The sequence below is a fragment of the Anopheles funestus genome, chromosome 2RL (assembly GCF_943734845.2).
Source record: "Anopheles funestus chromosome 2RL, idAnoFuneDA-416_04, whole genome shotgun sequence".
NCBI lineage: Eukaryota > Metazoa > Arthropoda > Insecta > Diptera > Culicidae > Anopheles > Anopheles funestus.
In genome coordinates, this window is record NC_064598.1 from 94276607 (window position 1) to 94296586 (window position 19980).

Here is a 19980-nt window from a genome sequence, read left to right on the forward strand (position 1 = left end):
ATTTCTTCACCATATATCATTACGTGGTCACCAGCGGACGAATAAACAAATGAGAATGATTAAAAAATGAGAAAAATTAAATGAAAAATGTGCACAGTTGTTTAAACGTTAGAAACAAGAGAATGTGTCGATGAAGAATAACTAACAAAACAAAAAGTTCAATTGTTCAGTTCACTGAATGATTAAAATTTATTAATTTAGGGGTATTTTCGAATTAGCTAGCTGTTTACGTTGCCGATCGTTAACTGTAGGGTGTGGTTCACAATACATTTCCGATCGCATCGGTCCATTTTGTGTGTGGCACAGAATTCAGATTTTGCTGCTACGTTTGTAAAACGGGTCAGTTATTACTTGTACCGGTATATTCTGATAGTCGTAATGGCCAGAGAGTGGTACTTGTTGTACTTTAACAGGTTTACCAGTATGAGTATGCTTGACGGTTGTTTGAATATTTTCAGTTGTAGCGTGATTCTCTGCGAAAGTATCAGCAGATAATAAACCATTTGATGTTTCTGCTTCTAATGGTTGGTTTTGAACCAACGGCATGATGGCAACTGGAGTCGGTGTGAAGATTTCTGTTGTCGATGTAAGTTGGATCGGCGTAGTAGAAGGAATAGTCACCGTTGTACGCTGTGGTTTGTCTGTTGTATATTTTGTGCCATACTTAATAGTTGTGGAGGATGGTACTTTCGTTGACGATTTCGGTGGTTTGCTGGAGGTTAAGGACACGGATCCGATGCCAAATATGGGTAAAGGGCTTACAGTAAGATGGGAAGGATCGTAATCATAATCACCATAATCGTAGATGGTATCATCATCTAAACTGCCTTCAATTCCGTCCTTATCGGCAAAAATAATTTTCACATCCTTTATGTTAACTTTGATATTATACTGACCGCTCTGGCGTTGATCGTATGTCGAAATCGATTCTTGTTCCTGTGGTTCAATCTTGCTGATAATTTGCTCCGTTTCTTTGTCGATTTTTTTGTTAGACGAATGAAATGGAGCAGCCGTAGCCGTATGTAAGTGACTGACTATTACGGCGACACAGGTCAGAAAACTGAGGAGAGTTTTTATGTAGTTTGTTCGAACACTGATGATCATTTTATCCGTCATTAGTAATACTGATGTTGAAGTTGTAAAATAATCAGTCTGCGTGAAAAACAAGGAACTGTAATTGTAAGAGATATGATTAGTGAGTTTGAGTATATCCAATGCAAAATTTAAGCAGCTTTTATATCAATACATATCATTCTCCAAAAAGCTATCGATTTAGTTGCAAAATATGAAACGATCGCATGATTCTCAATTCTCTACTAGAACTATCATACATCGTGTATGCATACATTCTTTTTTTTTTTCTTTTTTTTATTCCCTCTTTCTTATGCTTCACAGTTCTTGCAGATCCAAAGGAAACTAGAACGTCCAGATATGTAATTGCACGGAAAGCCTATTGATCATTAACAATTTCAAATACGATTGATATTCTACTAACAGTATGTATAAAAAGAGATAGTTTGTCGGATTTTGTACTTACTGTATCGGAGTTAACCGATCGAGAATTGTTTCTCACAGTCACACGCAACACGATGAAGGCAATACCACAAATGATTTGCGCAAAGTAACAGGAACGAACCGCTAGAACCGGTTCGAACAGTCTCCGCGAGATAACTGTTGTTATTATTACCGTTGTTTTTGCTGCTGTTGTTATTATTATGATTCCGAACAAGAGTGGATTTAAGTTGTAATACATCCAAAACATCTGATTTCACTGCTAATGTTAATACATTTAAAATGTGTATTATGAACATCTGTTTGTGGAATGTTTGTAATATAACGGATAATAGATATGGCATTCGGAAAAGAATAAGAACCGTATGAAACAGGCTATTCAGGCCTATTGTTACTGTTGGCCAGCCATGTCTAAAGACAATTTGTACTTTGGATTGCGTATAAAAATGAAAAAAGTTCATATTTTAGCTATCACCATCTTTTGTACAACCGCATCTACAAGAAGTATTTAAATTTAATTCTATTGTTCGGTATTGGGGGATATATGACTCCCAAACAGCTGCACGGTTTGTGTATATATTCTATGTCGTAACTAATACAGCTGGTACACAATTAGGAAGAGATGTTCAAATAATAAAGTCATTTTGCCATTCAACCTCTCCGCGTCACGAAACGCGTAGAGACAGTTTCCACGGAAATGCGCGTTTTCTAAACGGTCAGTTGAAAATCGCCGATTTCGTGATTGCCTTTATGTCGTTAATAATGTCCAAACGAAAGCCCACTGTAACCAGGTGTCAAAATTCATGTGCCGTTTGACAGATCGCAATTTCGAACTATTTACAAATTGCGGCGTGTTTCGTGTTCTGCCTCGTGGTTGAAGCACCATTGTGATAAATTGTGTTTTTTGTTACAAAATCGCCTTCGGAAAGTGCACCGATAAGATGCACAAGCCAGGAGAGCTACCTAGTGCAGATGTAGAGCAACAGAGTGGGAAATTAGAAGCTCCCACTGCAAATATGGACCTCGAAGAAGGTCTACGGATAAGACGGATTGCGGGAGGATGTATTGTAAAATATCCCCCGATTTTTTCTACCGATGGAAGGTATGAAGTACTTATTGCTGTAGTTAATAAGGACATTCATAATATTTTTGTTTGTTTACAGGCTGTTGTTCGTAATCAATGAAAAAAACATACAAGCATTTAGCGCTATCACCGGGGAGTTGGTTCATAACTATGAGAATATACCAGACGGAAAACTTCTGGTCGGCATGGTGATAGATGCTACCAACAGCAAGTATATCTATGGTTGCACTAGCGAAGGAATGATACTCTCCTGGAAAATAGACTCCGGAGTGCGGCACGATACATATCTAGTGCACAACGCTCCCAAATTTTATGTCGAATCATTTCATATAGTTTACGATGAAAATGATATGTCCAGCTTTTTAATGTTGGGCACCTTATATACAAGAGTATTTATGCAATTTTGTCCGCGCCAGCGGAAACGATTGGATATCATCAACATAACGCTGTACGACGCACAAAGCACAAAGCATACCAATAATGATGTAAAAAATGTGCAAATTATGGCAGCCGCAGGAGGTCGCAGGTTAAACTATTTTGCTTACATAGCTAAGAACAGGTGGTACTGGTGTCGTTTAAGACCAAAATTCTATTTTGATAGTCGCCCACACTGTTCTGATTTGGTGCCGCAATTAATAGCTTGCCATCCTGTGGAAGCAATTGTAGGTGTATGCGATAAAATGGGACGCGTAGTGCTGTATCGAAACTTTCTCGAGAAACGAAGGCCAGTACCAGAGACTTATCATTGGCATGCACAGACGGTGAAAGCATTGGCATTTGGAAATTATGGATCACACTTTTACTCCGGAGGTTTCGAACGCTGTTTAGTTAAATGGGAAGTTGGAATGCAGAAAACAGACAAAATATTAGCCCGACTCTCTGACACTGTCTTGCATATCGTTATGGGACCGGACGGAGCTAAATTGGCCTTCAGCACCGCCGATAATGCTATACAAATACTCAATGCAACGCTTAAACCAATAGCGGTAGTGCAGAACTTTTCAGGAGTATCTACTGTAATAACGGAACAACCACTCTTCCCTGCGGGTTTACGCGTTAATCCCAGAACGCAAGCCGTTGTCCTGAATGGAAGGGAGGGCTGCATTCAATTTTTTTCGACCTACACCAAAAGTTTGCTCTACACGCTGGATATAACACTTCGCAATAACAACACAGTCGAAGATCAAACCATTATTCACAACACGGTTGTGACGAATATTGCGATCAATTCTTATTGGTTGGCCACGGTCGAAAGTTGGAGTGACAATCAATACTCGATGGAAATGCGTCTGAAATTCTGGAAGTATGACGAATCGCATCAAACGTATGCGCTGCGTAGCAATTTTGAAAACGTCCATAATGGAGGTGTAAATGATATCGCGTTTTCGAGCAGCACTCGCGAACGAGATTTGCAGTGTGCCACAGCAGGGCAAGATCGTCGCATCAAGGTGTGGTCGATAGAAGATACGCAAACTGCTGACGGCGGAGAAAAGTTAGTATGGACGTATGTAGGAAGCGTACAGCACCGTAACCTGCCCGTAAAATCACTATCATTTTCACAAGACGCGTCCCTGCTGGCCGGTGGTTTTGGCAATGTATTGTGCACGTGGAATGCTGAAACTTTACAACTAAAATGTGCCCTTTCCGCACCGAATGGCGTGGACGGGTGTGTTAACAGATCGATCATAATGGTACCGACAAGTGCAAAGCAGCCAAATGCTAGCAAGACGCCACAAAAGGAAAAATCATATGAGGATGTTCGTGCAAAAATTATAACCGACATGATGGTACTGTTGAATGGAAAAGAAAAGAGTTCTCGTACTGATGAACTGAACAGTGATTGCAAGCAAAATGGACGATTCATTCATATTGAACAACAGGGAAAACATTGCAAAGCAAGTACAATTTCGAGACAATTTAAAAAGCTGATAATGCAGAGAATAGCAGCAAATGTTCATCTGAGCATGGTCCAACGGGCGGAAATGTTTCACACACTGGCAATAGTTTGCCGAACTACGAACGATAGTCGAAAACTAATCCTCCAGAAACTCTTCACTACCGGACGACCGAATCATAAAACGGTCCAACATTTGCATAAATTGATAGAAAAAGTTGACACGCGCACGCTGTATCGAGAATATCGTCGTTTGACAAACTTTGAACGACGTAAGCTGCCTTCAATAAGTGGAAAATCTCTGGAAAATGTATTTTTGTGTTCGGAAAACCAGAACAAATACAAAGACAGTGCAAACGATGCTGCTGTATCGACGAACAAAACAGATGCTAGAAAAGAAGATCGGGCTGTGCCGATTAAAAGTTTTGCTCAGATTCAAAAAGTAATTTTCTGCTGTGGGCAATTCTCTCATCTGCTCCTTATCTGTACGGAGAATCGTTTAATTGTTTGGAATTTACTCACGTTAAAAATTCACGTATCGGTGCTACTTACTATTGATCAGATAGTTTTAGATCCCTTCACGAACCTGATCGCAGCATTCACTAAACAAAATGAAGGTAAGAGTACTTGTCTCGTTTTGTTTGGTATGATTTGGTGACTTGACTTCTCTTTATTTGATTGTGCAGTGTACGTATTTCTACCCAACATCCCGATGCCACTTTATCATCGAATCAATATGCCGAAAGTGTTTGGTGCAGCATGGATTCCTCGTCGCTACCCTCGATCGCAATCGTTCAATGTGGATTGGCAAGCCACCTCGCAGCTATTTTTCCTTGATGAAAACCAGGTAAAACACTCGTCAACATTAGCGAAAAACGAGGACAGTGACCGAACTGATCGTACTAATAATATTTTTATTATTGCAGGAACTGCTTCAACTGGTGTCCGATACCGATGAAGAATCTTTAGGACCGGTGGTATGCATGAACGAGCCAACGATAAGCTTTAATACACCTTTTGCTGCTATGCTGAACAAGCAAACAACAGGCGCTAGTAACGTTCAACCGTACGCAGGCAGAGCAGAAGCTGGAATCAGTTTTGGAAATGCTTCAAATGCTGCACTAAAAGATGTAAGTACTCTTTCAAGTATGGAGCCCACAGGTTTATCCAATGCTTTTATTGTTTGATTCGTGATTTTTATTGTATTATTTGTTAAATGTTTTGTGTGCTCTTCTCTATGAATCGGCTTATGTACTAACTTCACGTTTGCCTTATCCCGAGATTATCAATAAGCAAAGTCATCAAGCACTGGCTGTAGCGATTGAGGGTTTTGTTTTTTTTTTATCTAATCGATTTTTGGTGCACACATTGGGGCAGTATTCTGCATTTAAGATGTACGTTTACACAATTGTAAAAATGAAAAAAATGGGATTTGAAAACTTAGCTCTAATACATGCCTTACTGGGACTACGGACGCGGGCTTGGGGCATGGTGAATAATAATCTACCGAGTTCTGCTATTTTTTATTATTTACATTACGATTGTTCTACGATGAACACAGGCAGCTATTGATTGAAAATTGTGGATAAGACACGTGTTTTGATACTGTTTACACTTGCTTATGCGTTTGTTTTTCCAATCATGTATATGTGACTTCGAATTAAATGGAAATTTGCGTCGATCAAGGACACGTGACAAAAGGAAGAAGTAGATGACGTTCTAAAATGTAGCTTAAATGCTAACACAAATTATTCGCATCAGTACATTTCTTCTTTAGATAACGGTGTTAGCTGAATGATAGTATTCCAGTATTGTGTGTGTATGGTTTTTTTTATGTTGCATTACATTGTATCTGTTGGCCGACGCAGCATGTGCATCCGATAGTTCCTACAACGGCGCATGAGATGAATGTCATGCTTGAAATATCGCAAGCAATGCCACTGGGGAATTTCTCTCATCGATTGTGCTGCCTGCAAATAAATGGGGGGAAAAATTGAATAATTGCAATTAAGATCTGCTTTTGAAATGCACACATTTTCTGATCTGCATTTGACAGGAAGACACTATTGGAGGGCACACACTGCGGTTTGTTTGGAACTTTCTTTAATATGATAGTTTACGTCGCTTTGTTTGCTTAATATTGTCTAGAGATGTATACAATTTACTACCAAACAAGATATAATGTAAGCTATTTTTAATATAAACATTGTTTTTTTATTATGACACCCGACTCAATGATGGGTTATTTGTGGTTTGCATTTTGCGTATCGTGTTTTTTTGGAAGAAACGAAACAGTTTATCCATTTTATTTAAACATACCTCTTCCGGATCGGCGAATATGAGACTGTCCACTACCTCTGGATTAGTAACGGGCCATCCTTTCACAGCACATGCACTGAATGCGCAGATCACAATCAGTGTTGAAACAAGAAATCCGTACAATTTCATGTTTCTATTGGACGGTAATGATTGGCTGGCTACAAATAAATGTTTAATATAGTTTTACACGAATCATTTATTCAACAGTCTCAAAACTAAATGTAACTCTACTCTTCTAAAGAAAATGTAAAAACTGCACACATTATCATGCTATGTATGAAAAACTAATTTGTTTTAGAAACAAAAAAAAATTGTTGGATAAAATATTGTTCGTACAATAGTGCTTTCTGTGATACAAACACAAACTTCACATTTTACATAATCTTTTTGAAACATGTGCAAAAACGAAGAGGATTGTTTCGTAAATTACATAGCAGTATTAATTGGAAACGATCACTAATCACTCTTTGTGTTTAATCCTTAAGGTGAAAACCAACAATTATTTTTAAGGATTTAAACCTCTAGTTTATGGTTTTTGTTAGCGATGTTTAATCCAATCTTCTAACCAAACTTGAATGATTGCAGATTTGATTTGATATTTAATAGAAACTCACTGTTTAATGAATGCTAGTATTATATATCCACACTGTTGAACTATCGTATGCAAAATGATACCTCCACAACATTTGAATTTGGCTTTATATAGTTGCATCTGTTAGCCTCGAGCCTTGCAATGCGCAAAGCACCAGAAACTGAAGGACAGTTTAGGAAGGGAAGCATAACGGGTACACGCTATGATGGATCTGCTGTGCTAGCTGTCGTTTACATTCATTTATGTACTGCTTTATTGTTACGAGTTGCGGAATTCAATTCCTATCGTAAGCATTTGATTTCGAAGATTTAGTAAAACATTTTTCAAGAGTTCCAGTTCCAGTCCGTAATCAGTTGTACGTTCAATTATCTATTAATATGAACCATTGCGTATCTCTGAAGATTTATAATAATAATTACACCTTGTTGTATTGTGTTTTTTCCTCCTACATAGATCATTTCGTCATCTTCCCACACGATGGCCCCGATAAGCTTATTGTGTAAGGACTTTCTTCGTTCGATGCTTGTTGTGGAAGAGCGCCGCGCAAAGCACAATCATGTACCATCGTCGAATCAGCGTACAACTACAACGGTTGCTGATAATGACAGGAATTCGGCTCCAGATGCAGGTACCGAGATGCAGGAAAGTGATGACGAAGAAAGTTTAATCAATGACGGTAATGTTGCACATAAGAAAAGATTGTCGCGTAATTTGGCTCAGGCGGAAAAGGATAGGATGATAAAAAACAAAACCAGTTCGTATGGCACAGGTAAAGAAGAGGCAAACCTTCGGAAGTTACTTGATGAACCAATAGACTTGGCATTTTTGTAGTTTAGTTCTACTGTACTGGTCGAGTTTTGATTTGTTTTTAGATGGACACAGCTGTGTCTTACACTTATTTTGGTTAACTACTTTACTGTTCACATGTTTTGTGTTAATGAATAAGCGACAAATCCATAAAAATAAATAAGTAATTGATTATGAATATTAATTTACCCAACCTTTTCTCTTCTACATGCTTTTCTTGGTTGCAATAGTAATTCTTTTTTAAATTAAATAAATTAGGTTTTACTTTTTGTAGGTACTACAAAATTAGGTACTACTTTTTGTTTTTATATTTCAAAAATGCCTTTTTGGTAGATATGCATCTTATAGTTGGTATTGAATTACATACACAATGAGTTCTATTATCAATACCACACTCGTAATCAAAACACTAAAAAAGCTAGGCACAAAGGCGCGCACTGTACGCGCATATATTGCGTACAACGAAACACAAACACTATGAAGTTTTAATGCGTGACGCAAGCACCTGCTATCACAAATCGGGAATGTGGTGGTGAATGGTACCATGGTGAAAGCAACCAGTTCAAAACAGTACCATCGGTAAGATGGACGTGCCAAATGATTTGCCTTTCGAATCTGTAACAAATTATCTTTCACAAGACGATTTACACTCGGTTTGGCACAATTATTCGGCTTTCAAGAATGGCACACAAGAAGGAAATTTCCCACGTCCTTTAAACGTGTCTGCTCGGATATGTCCATTCGGTAAAAATCGTGCCGGATATCTTGGAGACCATTTCCTGCTGGAATTAGCTGCTGATCAATCGGATCATCGTGTGGCGTTCTTTTTGAAAGCCACACCAACCACTATTCCGGCACTGTCCAGCTACCTGGCAGCAATAGGAACATCCACCAAGGAATCGAAAGTGTACAGTGAACTGTTTCCTAAACTGAGACAATTTTCTCGTTTTGCTCCACATTGTTTTCTATCGGGCAAAGTGTTGGTATTGGAGAATTTGGCACAACAAGGCTTTCAAACAATTCCCAGCGCAGCGTCAGGAGTGCTTGACGAGGCACATTTAATGTGTGCCCTTGCTGCGTTAGCAAAGTTTCATTCGGCAACACTACTCTGTGAGCAAGAGCAGGGCGCAACTTTACCGGTGCAATTTCCCGGAATATTGGACGAAAATGCGTGGATTAAAAGGGCAAACAATCCGCGAATAGAGGAGCTCAATAATGCGATTGATATTTTACTTGCATTCGTGAGTACGATTGTAAAGGATGACGCACGATTGAACGTGATCTTGCCGAAAGTTCCTTCGTTTGTGTTGGAAATTTATGAGCTTGTGAAACCTTCGACTAAGTTTAAGAATGTGGCCTGTCACGGTGATCTGTGGTGCAGTAATATGATGTTCCGTTATGCTGATAAAACAAATGACCGCCGATTGCCAGTGGAGTGTTTATTAATTGACTTCCAGTTTACGCGTTATGCGCCACCAGCATACGATGTAAACATGCTGATAACTCTCTCAACCACTGGTGAATTTCGGCAGAAGCACTACGATAAGCTAACACGACACTATTACCAATGCTTGGTAGCGGAATTGAAACAACATCCAACAGTGTGTGCCGAAGTCGACGCTTTATACCCGAAGGAAATGTTTTTCGAGTCCTGTGAACTATACAAAACATCTGGATTGATAGAGAATTTCCTCATGAATCACGTTACATTGCTGCCGCGTAGTTACATCGACACAATATTTTCCTCGCCGGAGTGTTACGAAAGTTTTAGTGGCGAAGAGAAAATGAAAATGTGTTTAGAAGTGTTCCAGAATGATAGCGCTTATCGTAGCAGAATGACGGGAATCGTACAGGATTTGATTGAAGCGTTGTAAGAGGCCGTTTAATTGAAGGAAAGAAAGGAAAATATAGGAGAAAGGTAATAGGAAAATATATATAATTAGAATTTAAAAAAAAACTTCAAGATTAAACGTTAAAGCTTCATTACATTAATCCGAAATATTTCTTTCAGTACATTGTTAATCTAAACAAAGAATAGTATATGAAGTGTAGTTAATTGAGCATTGCAATGTTTTTATTATAATGCTTAATATGTTTAATTTCACACACTGTATTATGAGTTATTTAAAATCAAACAAGTGCTGCAACAATTCCGTAACAAGATCGTTAAACCGATCACGATAGAAACGATCACTATCGTAATATTTTATGATGAAATCATCTCGATTTTCCATCGACATACGGGTATACGTTTCTGGATCTTCATGATGAAGCCTGTCTAATACACCTTTGGGAAAGTTTACAAATCCGTGAAGAACACCAGTCCAAACAAGTGCAAGTAGACGGTAATGGTTTAAAGATTTTCTAAACTGCTCTTGTGGTAGAATCGCAGAACCGTTCAGTCCAAGCAGAGATAGCTTCTGTTGCAGGGAATTGTAATAATATTCGTCGTATTTTTCCTCATATTGAGTGCGATGTGCACTGTCGGTTAGAAGGTACAGAGCGCTCAAATAATCAACGGATGGTGGTAAATAACGTGCCAGCTGAAAATCGACCAATATGCAATCTTTCGGCTCGTTATGCTGCAGCTCACCGGTTTGGTCGTATTTAAACATTATATTGTTAACCCACAGGTCACGGTGCACCACCACGGAACGAAATTCGTTTGTACTTTCTGTTAATGTATAAATGCGCTCCAGATTACTCCACAGCTGATCCTCGATAATAGCCTTTTTAGTCGGATCATTAGAGTAATGGTTTCTCTCTAGTGCCACTTTTTGAATTCCCTAAAACACATTTAAAATGGACAACAATTAGATGACATATTTTGGCATCAAACGCATCACGCTTTGGGTTACCTTTAATCCAGCTACGAACCACCCACTTGTCGGCGTGAATGTGGTTTCGAACAATATTCTTTTACCGTACAAAGATTCAATAGATTGTCCATCCAACTGATTTGCTTCAAAGTGTAAAGAACAGGCGTGCATCTGGGCCAATCGATCGAACACTAGTTTCATATGTTGTTCGTCGAGTGAATTTTGAAACTCGGTCGTTCGATATCCCGCACTCGTTAGATCTTCCATTACGATCAAATTATTACGTGCCAGAAGACAGTCCGGAACCCACTTGATCACTTTGTTCGGGTCTCGTTCATATTTGTTAAAAAGTTGGCAGTATAATTCTGCTTCTTTGCGAAACACGCCCCATTCTTCCACGGCTTTCGTTAGCACCACATCGTGGTATGGAAGCGATTTCATAAAATATCTACCACGCATGATAGTTTCATGTACCTGATCGGATGATTAAAACGAAGATAGTTACGTTAGTTAACTTTTTTTTTATCATAGACAAACATGGTTATCTTACTGTTTTATAATAGATAGTCAGATAGTTATATTCGCCTAAGTATCCCGGTTGACCTGGTACTTGTTCCGACTCATACTTGGTCACTTTCAATACTTCACCACCTATCTTCGGGTCAGCACGGACGATCACATTACAATCATCAGTGGTTAAATTATAACGTTTTTCCGCCATGCTTTAAAGATGTATTGTTACGGATTCTACGGGAGATTCTTACTACAGCTGTCTGTATCCTTAAGTAAGGCACAATCAAGACTGATATTTTGATAAGCGTTTTTTGTCATTGGTCCCACTGGGTATCATGGTGTGATGATGCATATTTGCTTAACTCAATTATCTCAATTACCACGAGTCATCATCAACAACGTGCTCTTCCTTACTTCAGCCGTAAAGCAGAGCAGCAGAGAAGTGTTTGTTTTTGTGATAAGGTTTTTGAAATTGAATTATTTATTTATGTAATATGTGCCAGTTGTAAGGCCAAACAACTAAAGGAAGGGAAAGAGTTTTTCTTTTTGCAATGTTCTGCAAATCACAATTTAAAGAGTAATTCGCGCAAAACATTGCCTGCCTTCTGGGTCCGCGTGTAAATAATGATCTTGTGCCGGAATTATAAATGTAAGTGTAATATCCCAAAATGATTATTTGAAAATATTTTCATTACATCCCGTAAAGTCACGTGGCTACCGTTTTAAAATTGAATTTTCATCCGGGTCACATAGCAATTATTTTCCGACATGTCCGACAAACGTCAAAATCAGCTGATTGCATCTGTCAAATTGGAGGTTGAAAGAAGGAGGAATTTTTGCTTATAGCAATTTACAACCATTCCGTATATATCAAACCGTACCGTATTGTATCGTTACAAACACAGTAAAGAAATAAAGTGTTTCAACGAATAGGGAATGCAAATTTTGTTCCCAAACTAGTGTTTCGGATAAATACGGGCAAATATCGTGAAGCTTGGAGAACAACGTTTCCCGATGTGTAGTCTTCCAGATAGGTGATAACAACAAAAAAAACTCAGCCACTGGTGCATTTTACTGGATGGTGCTACAATCTTATTTACGTACAAACATCAAGTTAAAAGTGTTGTGCTTGTCTTATTTGTTTGGTTTTACACTAAAAGAAACGTATCAACAGTAGTACTACACTTAAATGAAAATCGTAAAGAATCAGTTTAATGGTGACTCAGCAACTTTGTTGATGTGATTACGTCACGGATTGTGGAACCAACAAAACCTGCAAAAGTGCTTGCCGTTTGCTCGTTTATGAAGAACGCTTATTGGACAGCAGTGTTTGGCTTTGTTTATTGAAGACAGACACAAAAATTTACCAACGATGGATGAGCGTGTGGCTGATGATATTATCACCGATGAGGATGTACAGTTAGTTATGGGAAGAAGCTTGCAAGCTTCATCGAAAGTTGCTTCATACAGCTTGAAACGGATCAGCGAAGAACCCATCGGATATCTGGCAGATCACTTCATCCTAGCAGTGGATGTTGAGGAGAAATTGGTGCACACAAATGGGCAGCAAGAAGAATGTGAAACATCCTCGACCAAAGCTGACACAATGGTTGCAGCTGAGAGTAAACAGAAATCTTTCTTCGTTAAGATGCTACCGGAGAAAAATCCAAAGTTGGCGGAGTACATAGCCGAGATGAAATGTTTCGAGAAGGAAATTTTCGTATACAGTAAGCTGTTACCAGAGCTAGCTCAACAATGTCACGGCATTGGAAATGTGGTGGCCAACACCTATCTTACAAGACAAGCGAAGCTGATTGTTTTCGAAAACTTAAAACAGCAAGGATACAGCATGATGATTGACCGAGGGACAAGCTTACTAAACCAGGCTCACATCGAGATGGCCTTACGAACGATCGCAAAATTACACGCAATGTCGTTAATATACGAGGAGCGCACGAAAACCACCTTAATGGAAGTAACGGCCAAACTTTCTGGAAGTGGAACATGCCTGCTAGCGGAAAACGTGTACGTTAACCAAGATGCGTACGTGCGAACTACAAATATTGAGAATTGCATTCAAGTTATGTGTGAAGTAGCGAAGCGGATAGATAAGTATCGAAGCTCGGATCAGTTGGAACTCATTCTAGAACGTATTCCGTTAGTAGTACGACGAATTTATGACTTTGCCAAACCATCCACCGTATACCGCAACGTGCTGAACCATGGAGATCTGTGGTGTAACAACATTCTGTTCAAGTATGAATCAAAAGTAAATGGAACAAAAACCGGTAAGTGTGATATGAGCCTTAAGTGAAGAGTTCCATGGAAAATAATCTCTTTTTTAATACAATTTCATGGCTTGTTTCAGTTCAACCTATCGATGCCAAATTGGTGGATTTTCAGTTCTCACGGATCGCACCACCGGCGTACGATGTGATGGCTCTCATTATGATATCAACGCTAAGCGGGTTCCGAGATCCTCTTCTAGAGCAGTGGAAGGATCTGTACTACAGCAGTTTGGCTTCGCATTTGGTGACCAACCAGCTGGAGGTGGAGAAAGTTTTGCCACGATCCAAGTTTCTGGAATCCTGCAAACACTATCATCTGGCCGGATTGATCGAAAGCTGCATGTACTTTCACTGGCCACCGGAGCCGGATTGTTACGAGAGAGATGATAGTACAGAGGATGAGGATTTGGATTGCAAAACCTATTCCAGCGTGTTTGTGCGGGCTAGCATACGTGGATTCGAAAAGTATGAGCAGTATCGTACACGCATAAGTGATATGATCACACAAATTGTTGACAAGTACGTGCTAGAACAATAAACCACTTTATTCATTAGATGGTGATATGAAAGAGCCACTAGCAATCAATACAATGCATTGTTTTGATCAAATTCCATTGATCAAAGGGTTTATACAGAGCTATTTAAGGAATGCTCGCTGTACAATGTAAAATATTGTGCAATGTGGTGTGAATGTATATAGATATTGTTGAATTTATATTAAAACAAATATACACAACTTGATGAGGCTACAGTAATGTTACACAAAGATAAAGAGAATATATTTTTCAGCAAACGATTTTACCACGTGAGCTAAATTTATACACATAATTTACCACATTGCTTTATTCGGTTGCGTTGTTTTTTGTGTTCTTTAATTTTAAATTATGTTATAAACTTTGTTATTAAAAACAGTGCATTTCTTTGTCCAACTTCACCCATTATGAAGTTCCAATCCAATTCGATTGTCGCAAACAATCAACAAGAAAACGAACGATTTTCTGATTTTTGATACCAAGAGAACATACTACGAAAGAGGTAACACTAATCCCGGTGCGCATCCGTTTGCATACCTGTCGGCTGATTAAGTGAAACCTTTCTGTACCACGAATTGCATACTCTTTTAGGGGCAAAACGAAATGTACTATAAAAATTAGTATTTGACTATAGGTGGCGCTAAAAGCAGTACAGAGAAATGTTTCAAATAATGACAAAGAGATGGCGCTCAAATGCAACACTTGACGTATAGATGTCGCTATTAAATATGTTGAAACTATGAACAGACAAATGTTCGGCCACGCGAAATGTTTTGTGTGGCGCTTTAAGCTCTTTATTATAAACACTCGTTACTGCGTCGATTTTTGACATGTTTACACCTGGTAAATAAACAAATGGTATGATATGTTTAGTGCAGAAATTCGAAGTGATAAAAATCATACAAAATTGCTTATATTGAAGCAAGAATGGAGTTGACTTGCTTATGTTGCTTAGCAGAAGCAAATGTTACGTTTAAAATGTCTACAAAATGTGAATTCCGAGCCGACGAATGTAACGATGCGGAACCATCCAACCGCATGATACAGCTGGGAGAACTTTACGCACAACTCATACTGCTTCCAACGAAAAAGCTGTTGTCGGAGATTCAACTGCTGTACGACGATATCTGTTCGCGGTGCGTAGGTATGCTGAAGGATTTCTATCGATTTCGCATGAGAGCCATAAAGGCGTACGAAGAACTGCAGACGAAAGCGAATATTGCCAAAATTATCAACAGTTTAGAGCAAAGCAGTACCGCAAATGAAGAAGCTAAACAGGCTAATGAATGTACAGAAAACACTAATGATGAGCAGTTGCAAAGCTCTCAAAATGCAGACGCTAGGATTTTAGTTTGTGCTACTTGCCAAAAACAGTTTAAAACACGCAAAATGTTGACTAGACATGAAGAAATCCATTCAAGCAGCAAAAACTATAAATGTCAGTACTGCGAAATGCAATTCGTAGCTAAAGCGACGCGCTACAATCATGAGCTGAGAATGCATAGGAAAGTTTTACAAAGGAATGAAAACCAAATAGCAAGTAAAACATTTTCAAAAGCTGTTAAGAAAAGAAGATTGCACGAAACAAACGACAAACAATCAGAACAGAAACCGAAACCAACATTTCAGTGTGATCTTTGTTTAAAAAGTTTCACTAGAAAATCTTCCTTAAACGACCATAAGCTGGTGCTGCATGCTGGTGTACGGCGTCACGTCTGTCACATATGTAACCGTACGTTCGGGAAGGAAAACTCGCTGAAAACTCACCTAGTGCTGCATGTTGGGAAAAAATATCGATGCAAATTTTGCAGCAAATCATTCGCCAAGGGTAGCTTCTTGCGGAAACACCTCGAAGAACACGAATTGCCGGAAAGCAAACGTAAACACACGTGTACAGTGTGTTCGAAAAAGTTCACTACCATGGCCCACCTGAACGATCACGAGCTGATTCATAGCAACGAGAAGCCGCATAAATGTAATCATTGTGAACGGAGCTTCCGTCAGAAGCAGCAGCTGAAGGTACACACTTATCAACACTTTGGCAAACCGTTTCGGTGCACCTACTGCGAAATGGCGTACACATCCCCATCCCGGCTTCAAGCGCACGTAAACAAACACCATCCAAAGCGAGACGTGCAAGCGGGCGCGAACAAAAGCGGCTTCGCTGCCATGGGCAGTGAGACGATGAGCACCGTATTACAGCCAGACTTTGGTGATAAGGCAGTAAATGAAGAAATATTAAATGAAATATGCTATCAAATCAATTCGAATCCAATCATGTTGGAAAACATAGATGCGGGTGGTGTTAATCTCATCTGCAACGAGCCGATAGTGTTTCTAAACGAATGATGCTTTCAGCGAGTTTCGAACCCGATCGATAGTTGTACACCTTCTTCTGTCCAGTGACTGGAGAATAAACTAATCTTCAATTCAACAAAGGAAACTTTCATTACCATGGATGTAGTCCGTTAGCATCCGAAATGTTGAAACAGTAGTACTGGACAGCTGTGCCTCAGCTATCGGAAAGGGAGGTAAGTAGTAATCCTCAACACCATGTAAAAGGGCTTTCCTAAGGGTAATTTAAATCACAAGCTATTGCCAAGGTTGTGGAGCCATTGAAGAATGCTTACTTATCAGATGCTAAAAACACTATGGACTATGGACCTTCCTCTGTGGAGCTTGGTCGTCCAAGAGTTTTTTTTACGATAGTACGATAGTGAGCTAATCGCACCCACAACTCCAAAAGGTTGTCCTTATGATGGATCCTCCGTTGTCCTTCCTTTCTGGATATTTTCCACTCGAACACCTTCGGTAGTCTTAAACAAAGTCTATGTCACAGGGACCGGATCGATTGCATTAGAAGAACAGAAGAATTCTTGTGTACAATACCTTGAGTTTGGAATTGATTTAATTTCTGAAGTACAGAGTTAGATTTTAATTCAAAGCAGACGCGGTATAAAACCATAGTATTTGTGTCGCCAAGATCTCCACCCGCAGATGGGCCACCGTATTTGCATTGCTTATCTTTATTGCATACGAAACTATGCTCTTGTATAAAAGTACAGCTGCTGTGTACAGTTGCGTATACTACCATTGTACAGTGTTTGGTGGCACCAGAAGCAGTTCCCGTCTGTTCAATGAATCCCGAAACGATCGGCCTAGTTGAGAGTGATATAGTGGAGTGTGTGAAGTGCTATATACAGGACAAAAGGAATCGTGTCAATGGAAAGTTTCGGCTCGTTTCGTACCAAGTGCAACGGCTGTGCGAGGAACCGGTCGGCTATTTGGGTGATCATTATCTGCTCGATGTGAATCTGCGCGAAAAAATGGTTCACTACACACCGGAAGAGGAGGAAAAGTATGCCGAGGAAGAGTATATAAGTTTTTTCGTAAAAGTTATCCCCGAACATGTGCCCAAGTTGGCGGACTACATCAAGGAGATGGGTTGCTTTCGGAAGGAAATTTTGCTGTACAAGCACGTCATTCCACGGCTGCAGGATGTGATGATCGGTACGCGACCGTTCGTCCCAACCGCCTACTTTACCAAAGGCGAGCGAATGATAGTGTTCGAGAACTTAAAATCGGAAGGCTATAGCATAGTGGAAAATACGAAGAATCTGCTCGATTTCGACCACTTGAAGGTGGCACTGCAGGCCATTGCAAAACTGCACGCCTCGTCGCTCATCCTGGAGGAACGGTCGAAAACACCGATACCGAAACTGTTCGCCGGATATCTGAACGAGAATGCGTACGTGGACGATGACGATCATGTGCGGAAGATTAATCTCGAAAATGCCATACAGGTGCTGTGCGAGATGATCAAGAAAATTGATAAGTACGCCCGCTCCGATAAGCTGGACGAGATATTGGAAAAAGTCCCCGCTGTGGTACGCAAGATTTACGACTTCGCTAAACCTTCGGCGGTCTTCCGCAACGTGTTAAATCATGGCGATCTGTGGTGTAACAACGTAATGTTCCGATACGAGATGATACCGACGAGCGTAGACGGTGGCATCAATGAAGAAGGTACTAGGGTGGGATCCGCAAGCAGATTTATAGCGCCCCCGCTTGTTATCGTTCTGCGAGCTAATTTTGTATGCTTTTCACGTCACATCTCCATGATAAGGGCATCCAGCCGAAGGACGCAAAGCAACGTCGGATCGCGAGGATCAGCAAGAGGCGGAGAAAAATGCTACCGCGGACACTGCGAACAGCAGCAGCCAGCTAATGATGGGTACGAACGGTGAGCGCCGCGGTCGGAAGCGTTCCTCTATCAAAAAGCCAAATCCCTGCGAGGTGCTCAATTTGGGCAATTGGTCCGCACCGGGTGCTGCCCGTCCATCGAGTTGCATACTGATCGACTTCCAAATTGCTCGCTACGCTCCGCCTGCCTACGATATTTTATCGTTCCTTACCTCGACGACGACACGCACATTTCGGGAACGGCATCTCGACGAGCTGCTGGACGGGTATTACGAGGCACTGCAGGTTGAGCTGGACTGGTTTCATCGGGACGTGCGGGAAATCTTTTCGCACGGGTTTCCATCCTATCGGGATTCGTGCGATCAGTATCAACTCGCTGGATTGATCGACAGTGTCCTGTATCGGCATGTTACGATGCTACCGATGGAGCTAGTGGCTCGATGCCGCGAAGAACATCGACTACCGGGCACTGTGGGCAGCCAGTCACGCTCCGCCAAGATGGATGTGTGTCTCGAAGCCTGGGCGCAGTACGAAGATTATCGAAATTTCATGACGGACATGCTATCGGATTTAGTTGATCGATATATCCTTCAGGTTTGAGAGTAGTGCACTGCGGCTAGTTCTTCACCGTTTACGGCGACATCGCGAGAGACGATTATTCCATCCGTCGTTTCACTTCAAGCGGGATGCAATACGTACCAAAGATATTAATTTTTAGTATTTGTGTATTTTAGCAAACACCAGCTCGATGAAGCTAACCCCTGTCGAGGCGAAACTTGTTGACTTCCAGTTGGCCCGGTACGCTCCACCCGTGTTGGATGTTTGGACGCTAATAATGCTTTGCAGTTCTCGTGACTTTCGCCGGCAGCATTTGCAAACATTGCTCAACATTTACTACCAAACTCTGGGTGATCTGCTAGAGTCCGGCTGCAATGGCATGCGTGTGGAAATGATCATACCGCGCGCGGAATATGATGCTGCCTGTGAGCATTTTGCACTGGCCGGACTTATCGAATCGTTGCTGTTCGGTCACATTACACTGTTGCCCAAGCAGGCTGCTAAAAGCATGCTTAATTCTTCGGAGAGTTTCGATAGTTTTTTGCGCGACAGTGGCAAACAGCGTATTTGTCTGGGAGCATTCGAGGAAGCAGCTACGTATAGAAGCCGAATGTCCGAAATGCTTACTGAGCTGGTTGATAAGTTTGTCCATTAATTAGGTTAAATTCAACAATGGATCAATTCCAAACGGGTATGAGTCCATACCTTTGTTACACCAAAAAGGAACACATGAATAAATTAGGATACAATTGTACATGAGTACTTCGCATGATAAAATCAATATCCCTCAGTTACACTGTGAGAGATCTTTATCGAGACGTAATTTCCAATATCTGAATCAGTACTTGAGATACCTTT

The 19980-nt window shown here is 40.3% G+C and overlaps 8 protein-coding genes across 10 annotated transcripts; 5 read left to right on the forward strand and 3 right to left on the reverse strand.

Moving 5' to 3' along the window:
• Positions 1-157: 157 nt before the first annotated feature.
• LOC125762800 (uncharacterized) lies at positions 158-2143 on the reverse strand. Its single transcript, XM_049425296.1, has 2 exons — positions 1538-2143; positions 158-1171 (listed from the first exon to the last, which is right to left on the reverse strand). Exon 2 carries the CDS (start codon positions 1114-1116, stop codon positions 310-312), a length of 807 nt encoding a protein of 268 aa, XP_049281253.1. The 5' UTR covers positions 1117-1171; positions 1538-2143; the 3' UTR covers positions 158-309.
• A 176-nt stretch (positions 2144-2319) lies between these two features.
• LOC125762781 (uncharacterized) lies at positions 2320-8392 on the forward strand. Its single transcript, XM_049425267.1, has 5 exons — positions 2320-2614; positions 2676-5107; positions 5177-5337; positions 5417-5620; positions 7855-8392. Exons 1-5 carry the CDS (start codon positions 2454-2456, stop codon positions 8230-8232), a joined length of 3336 nt encoding a protein of 1111 aa, XP_049281224.1. The 5' UTR covers positions 2320-2453; the 3' UTR covers positions 8233-8392.
• Positions 5638-7492, reverse strand: LOC125762807 (uncharacterized). The gene is made up of 3 exons (XM_049425307.1): positions 7424-7492; positions 6810-6967; positions 5638-6460 (listed from the first exon to the last, which is right to left on the reverse strand). The coding sequence occupies exons 2-3, from the start codon at positions 6936-6938 to the stop codon at positions 6332-6334; spliced, it is 258 nt and encodes an 85-aa protein (XP_049281264.1). The 5' UTR covers positions 6939-6967; positions 7424-7492; the 3' UTR covers positions 5638-6331.
• A 123-nt stretch (positions 8393-8515) lies between the features above and the next one.
• LOC125762791 (uncharacterized) lies at positions 8516-10200 on the forward strand. Its single transcript, XM_049425282.1, has one exon. It carries the CDS (start codon positions 8793-8795, stop codon positions 10080-10082), a length of 1290 nt encoding a protein of 429 aa, XP_049281239.1. The 5' UTR covers positions 8516-8792; the 3' UTR covers positions 10083-10200.
• A 60-nt stretch (positions 10201-10260) lies between these two features.
• LOC125762792 (uncharacterized) lies at positions 10261-11840 on the reverse strand. The gene is made up of 3 exons (XM_049425283.1): positions 11578-11840; positions 11067-11501; positions 10261-10994 (listed from the first exon to the last, which is right to left on the reverse strand). The coding sequence occupies exons 1-3, from the start codon at positions 11746-11748 to the stop codon at positions 10329-10331; spliced, it is 1272 nt and encodes a 423-aa protein (XP_049281240.1). The 5' UTR covers positions 11749-11840; the 3' UTR covers positions 10261-10328.
• A 316-nt stretch (positions 11841-12156) lies between these two features.
• Positions 12157-14656, forward strand: LOC125762788 (uncharacterized). The gene is made up of 2 exons (XM_049425276.1): positions 12157-13828; positions 13909-14656. The coding sequence occupies exons 1-2, from the start codon at positions 12913-12915 to the stop codon at positions 14364-14366; spliced, it is 1374 nt and encodes a 457-aa protein (XP_049281233.1). The 5' UTR covers positions 12157-12912; the 3' UTR covers positions 14367-14656.
• A 511-nt stretch (positions 14657-15167) lies between these two features.
• LOC125762787 (zinc finger protein 708-like) lies at positions 15168-17036 on the forward strand. Its single transcript, XM_049425275.1, has one exon. It carries the CDS (start codon positions 15289-15291, stop codon positions 16708-16710), a length of 1422 nt encoding a protein of 473 aa, XP_049281232.1. The 5' UTR covers positions 15168-15288; the 3' UTR covers positions 16711-17036.
• Positions 17037-17135: 99 nt separating this feature from the next.
• Positions 17136-19903, forward strand: LOC125762786 (uncharacterized). Of its 3 annotated transcripts, XM_049425274.1 has the most exons (3): positions 17147-18387; positions 18488-18595; positions 19299-19903. In XM_049425274.1, the coding sequence occupies exons 1-3, from the start codon at positions 17499-17501 to the stop codon at positions 19775-19777; spliced, it is 1476 nt and encodes a 491-aa protein (XP_049281231.1). In that variant the 5' UTR covers positions 17147-17498; the 3' UTR covers positions 19778-19903. The 3 variants fall into 3 exon arrangements, with proteins under 3 accessions (XP_049281230.1, XP_049281229.1, XP_049281231.1); XM_049425273.1 differs by having other exon boundaries at positions 17136-18387; positions 18497-19303; XM_049425272.1 differs by having other exon boundaries at positions 17139-18387; positions 18488-19303.
• Positions 19904-19980: the final 77 nt, after the last annotated feature.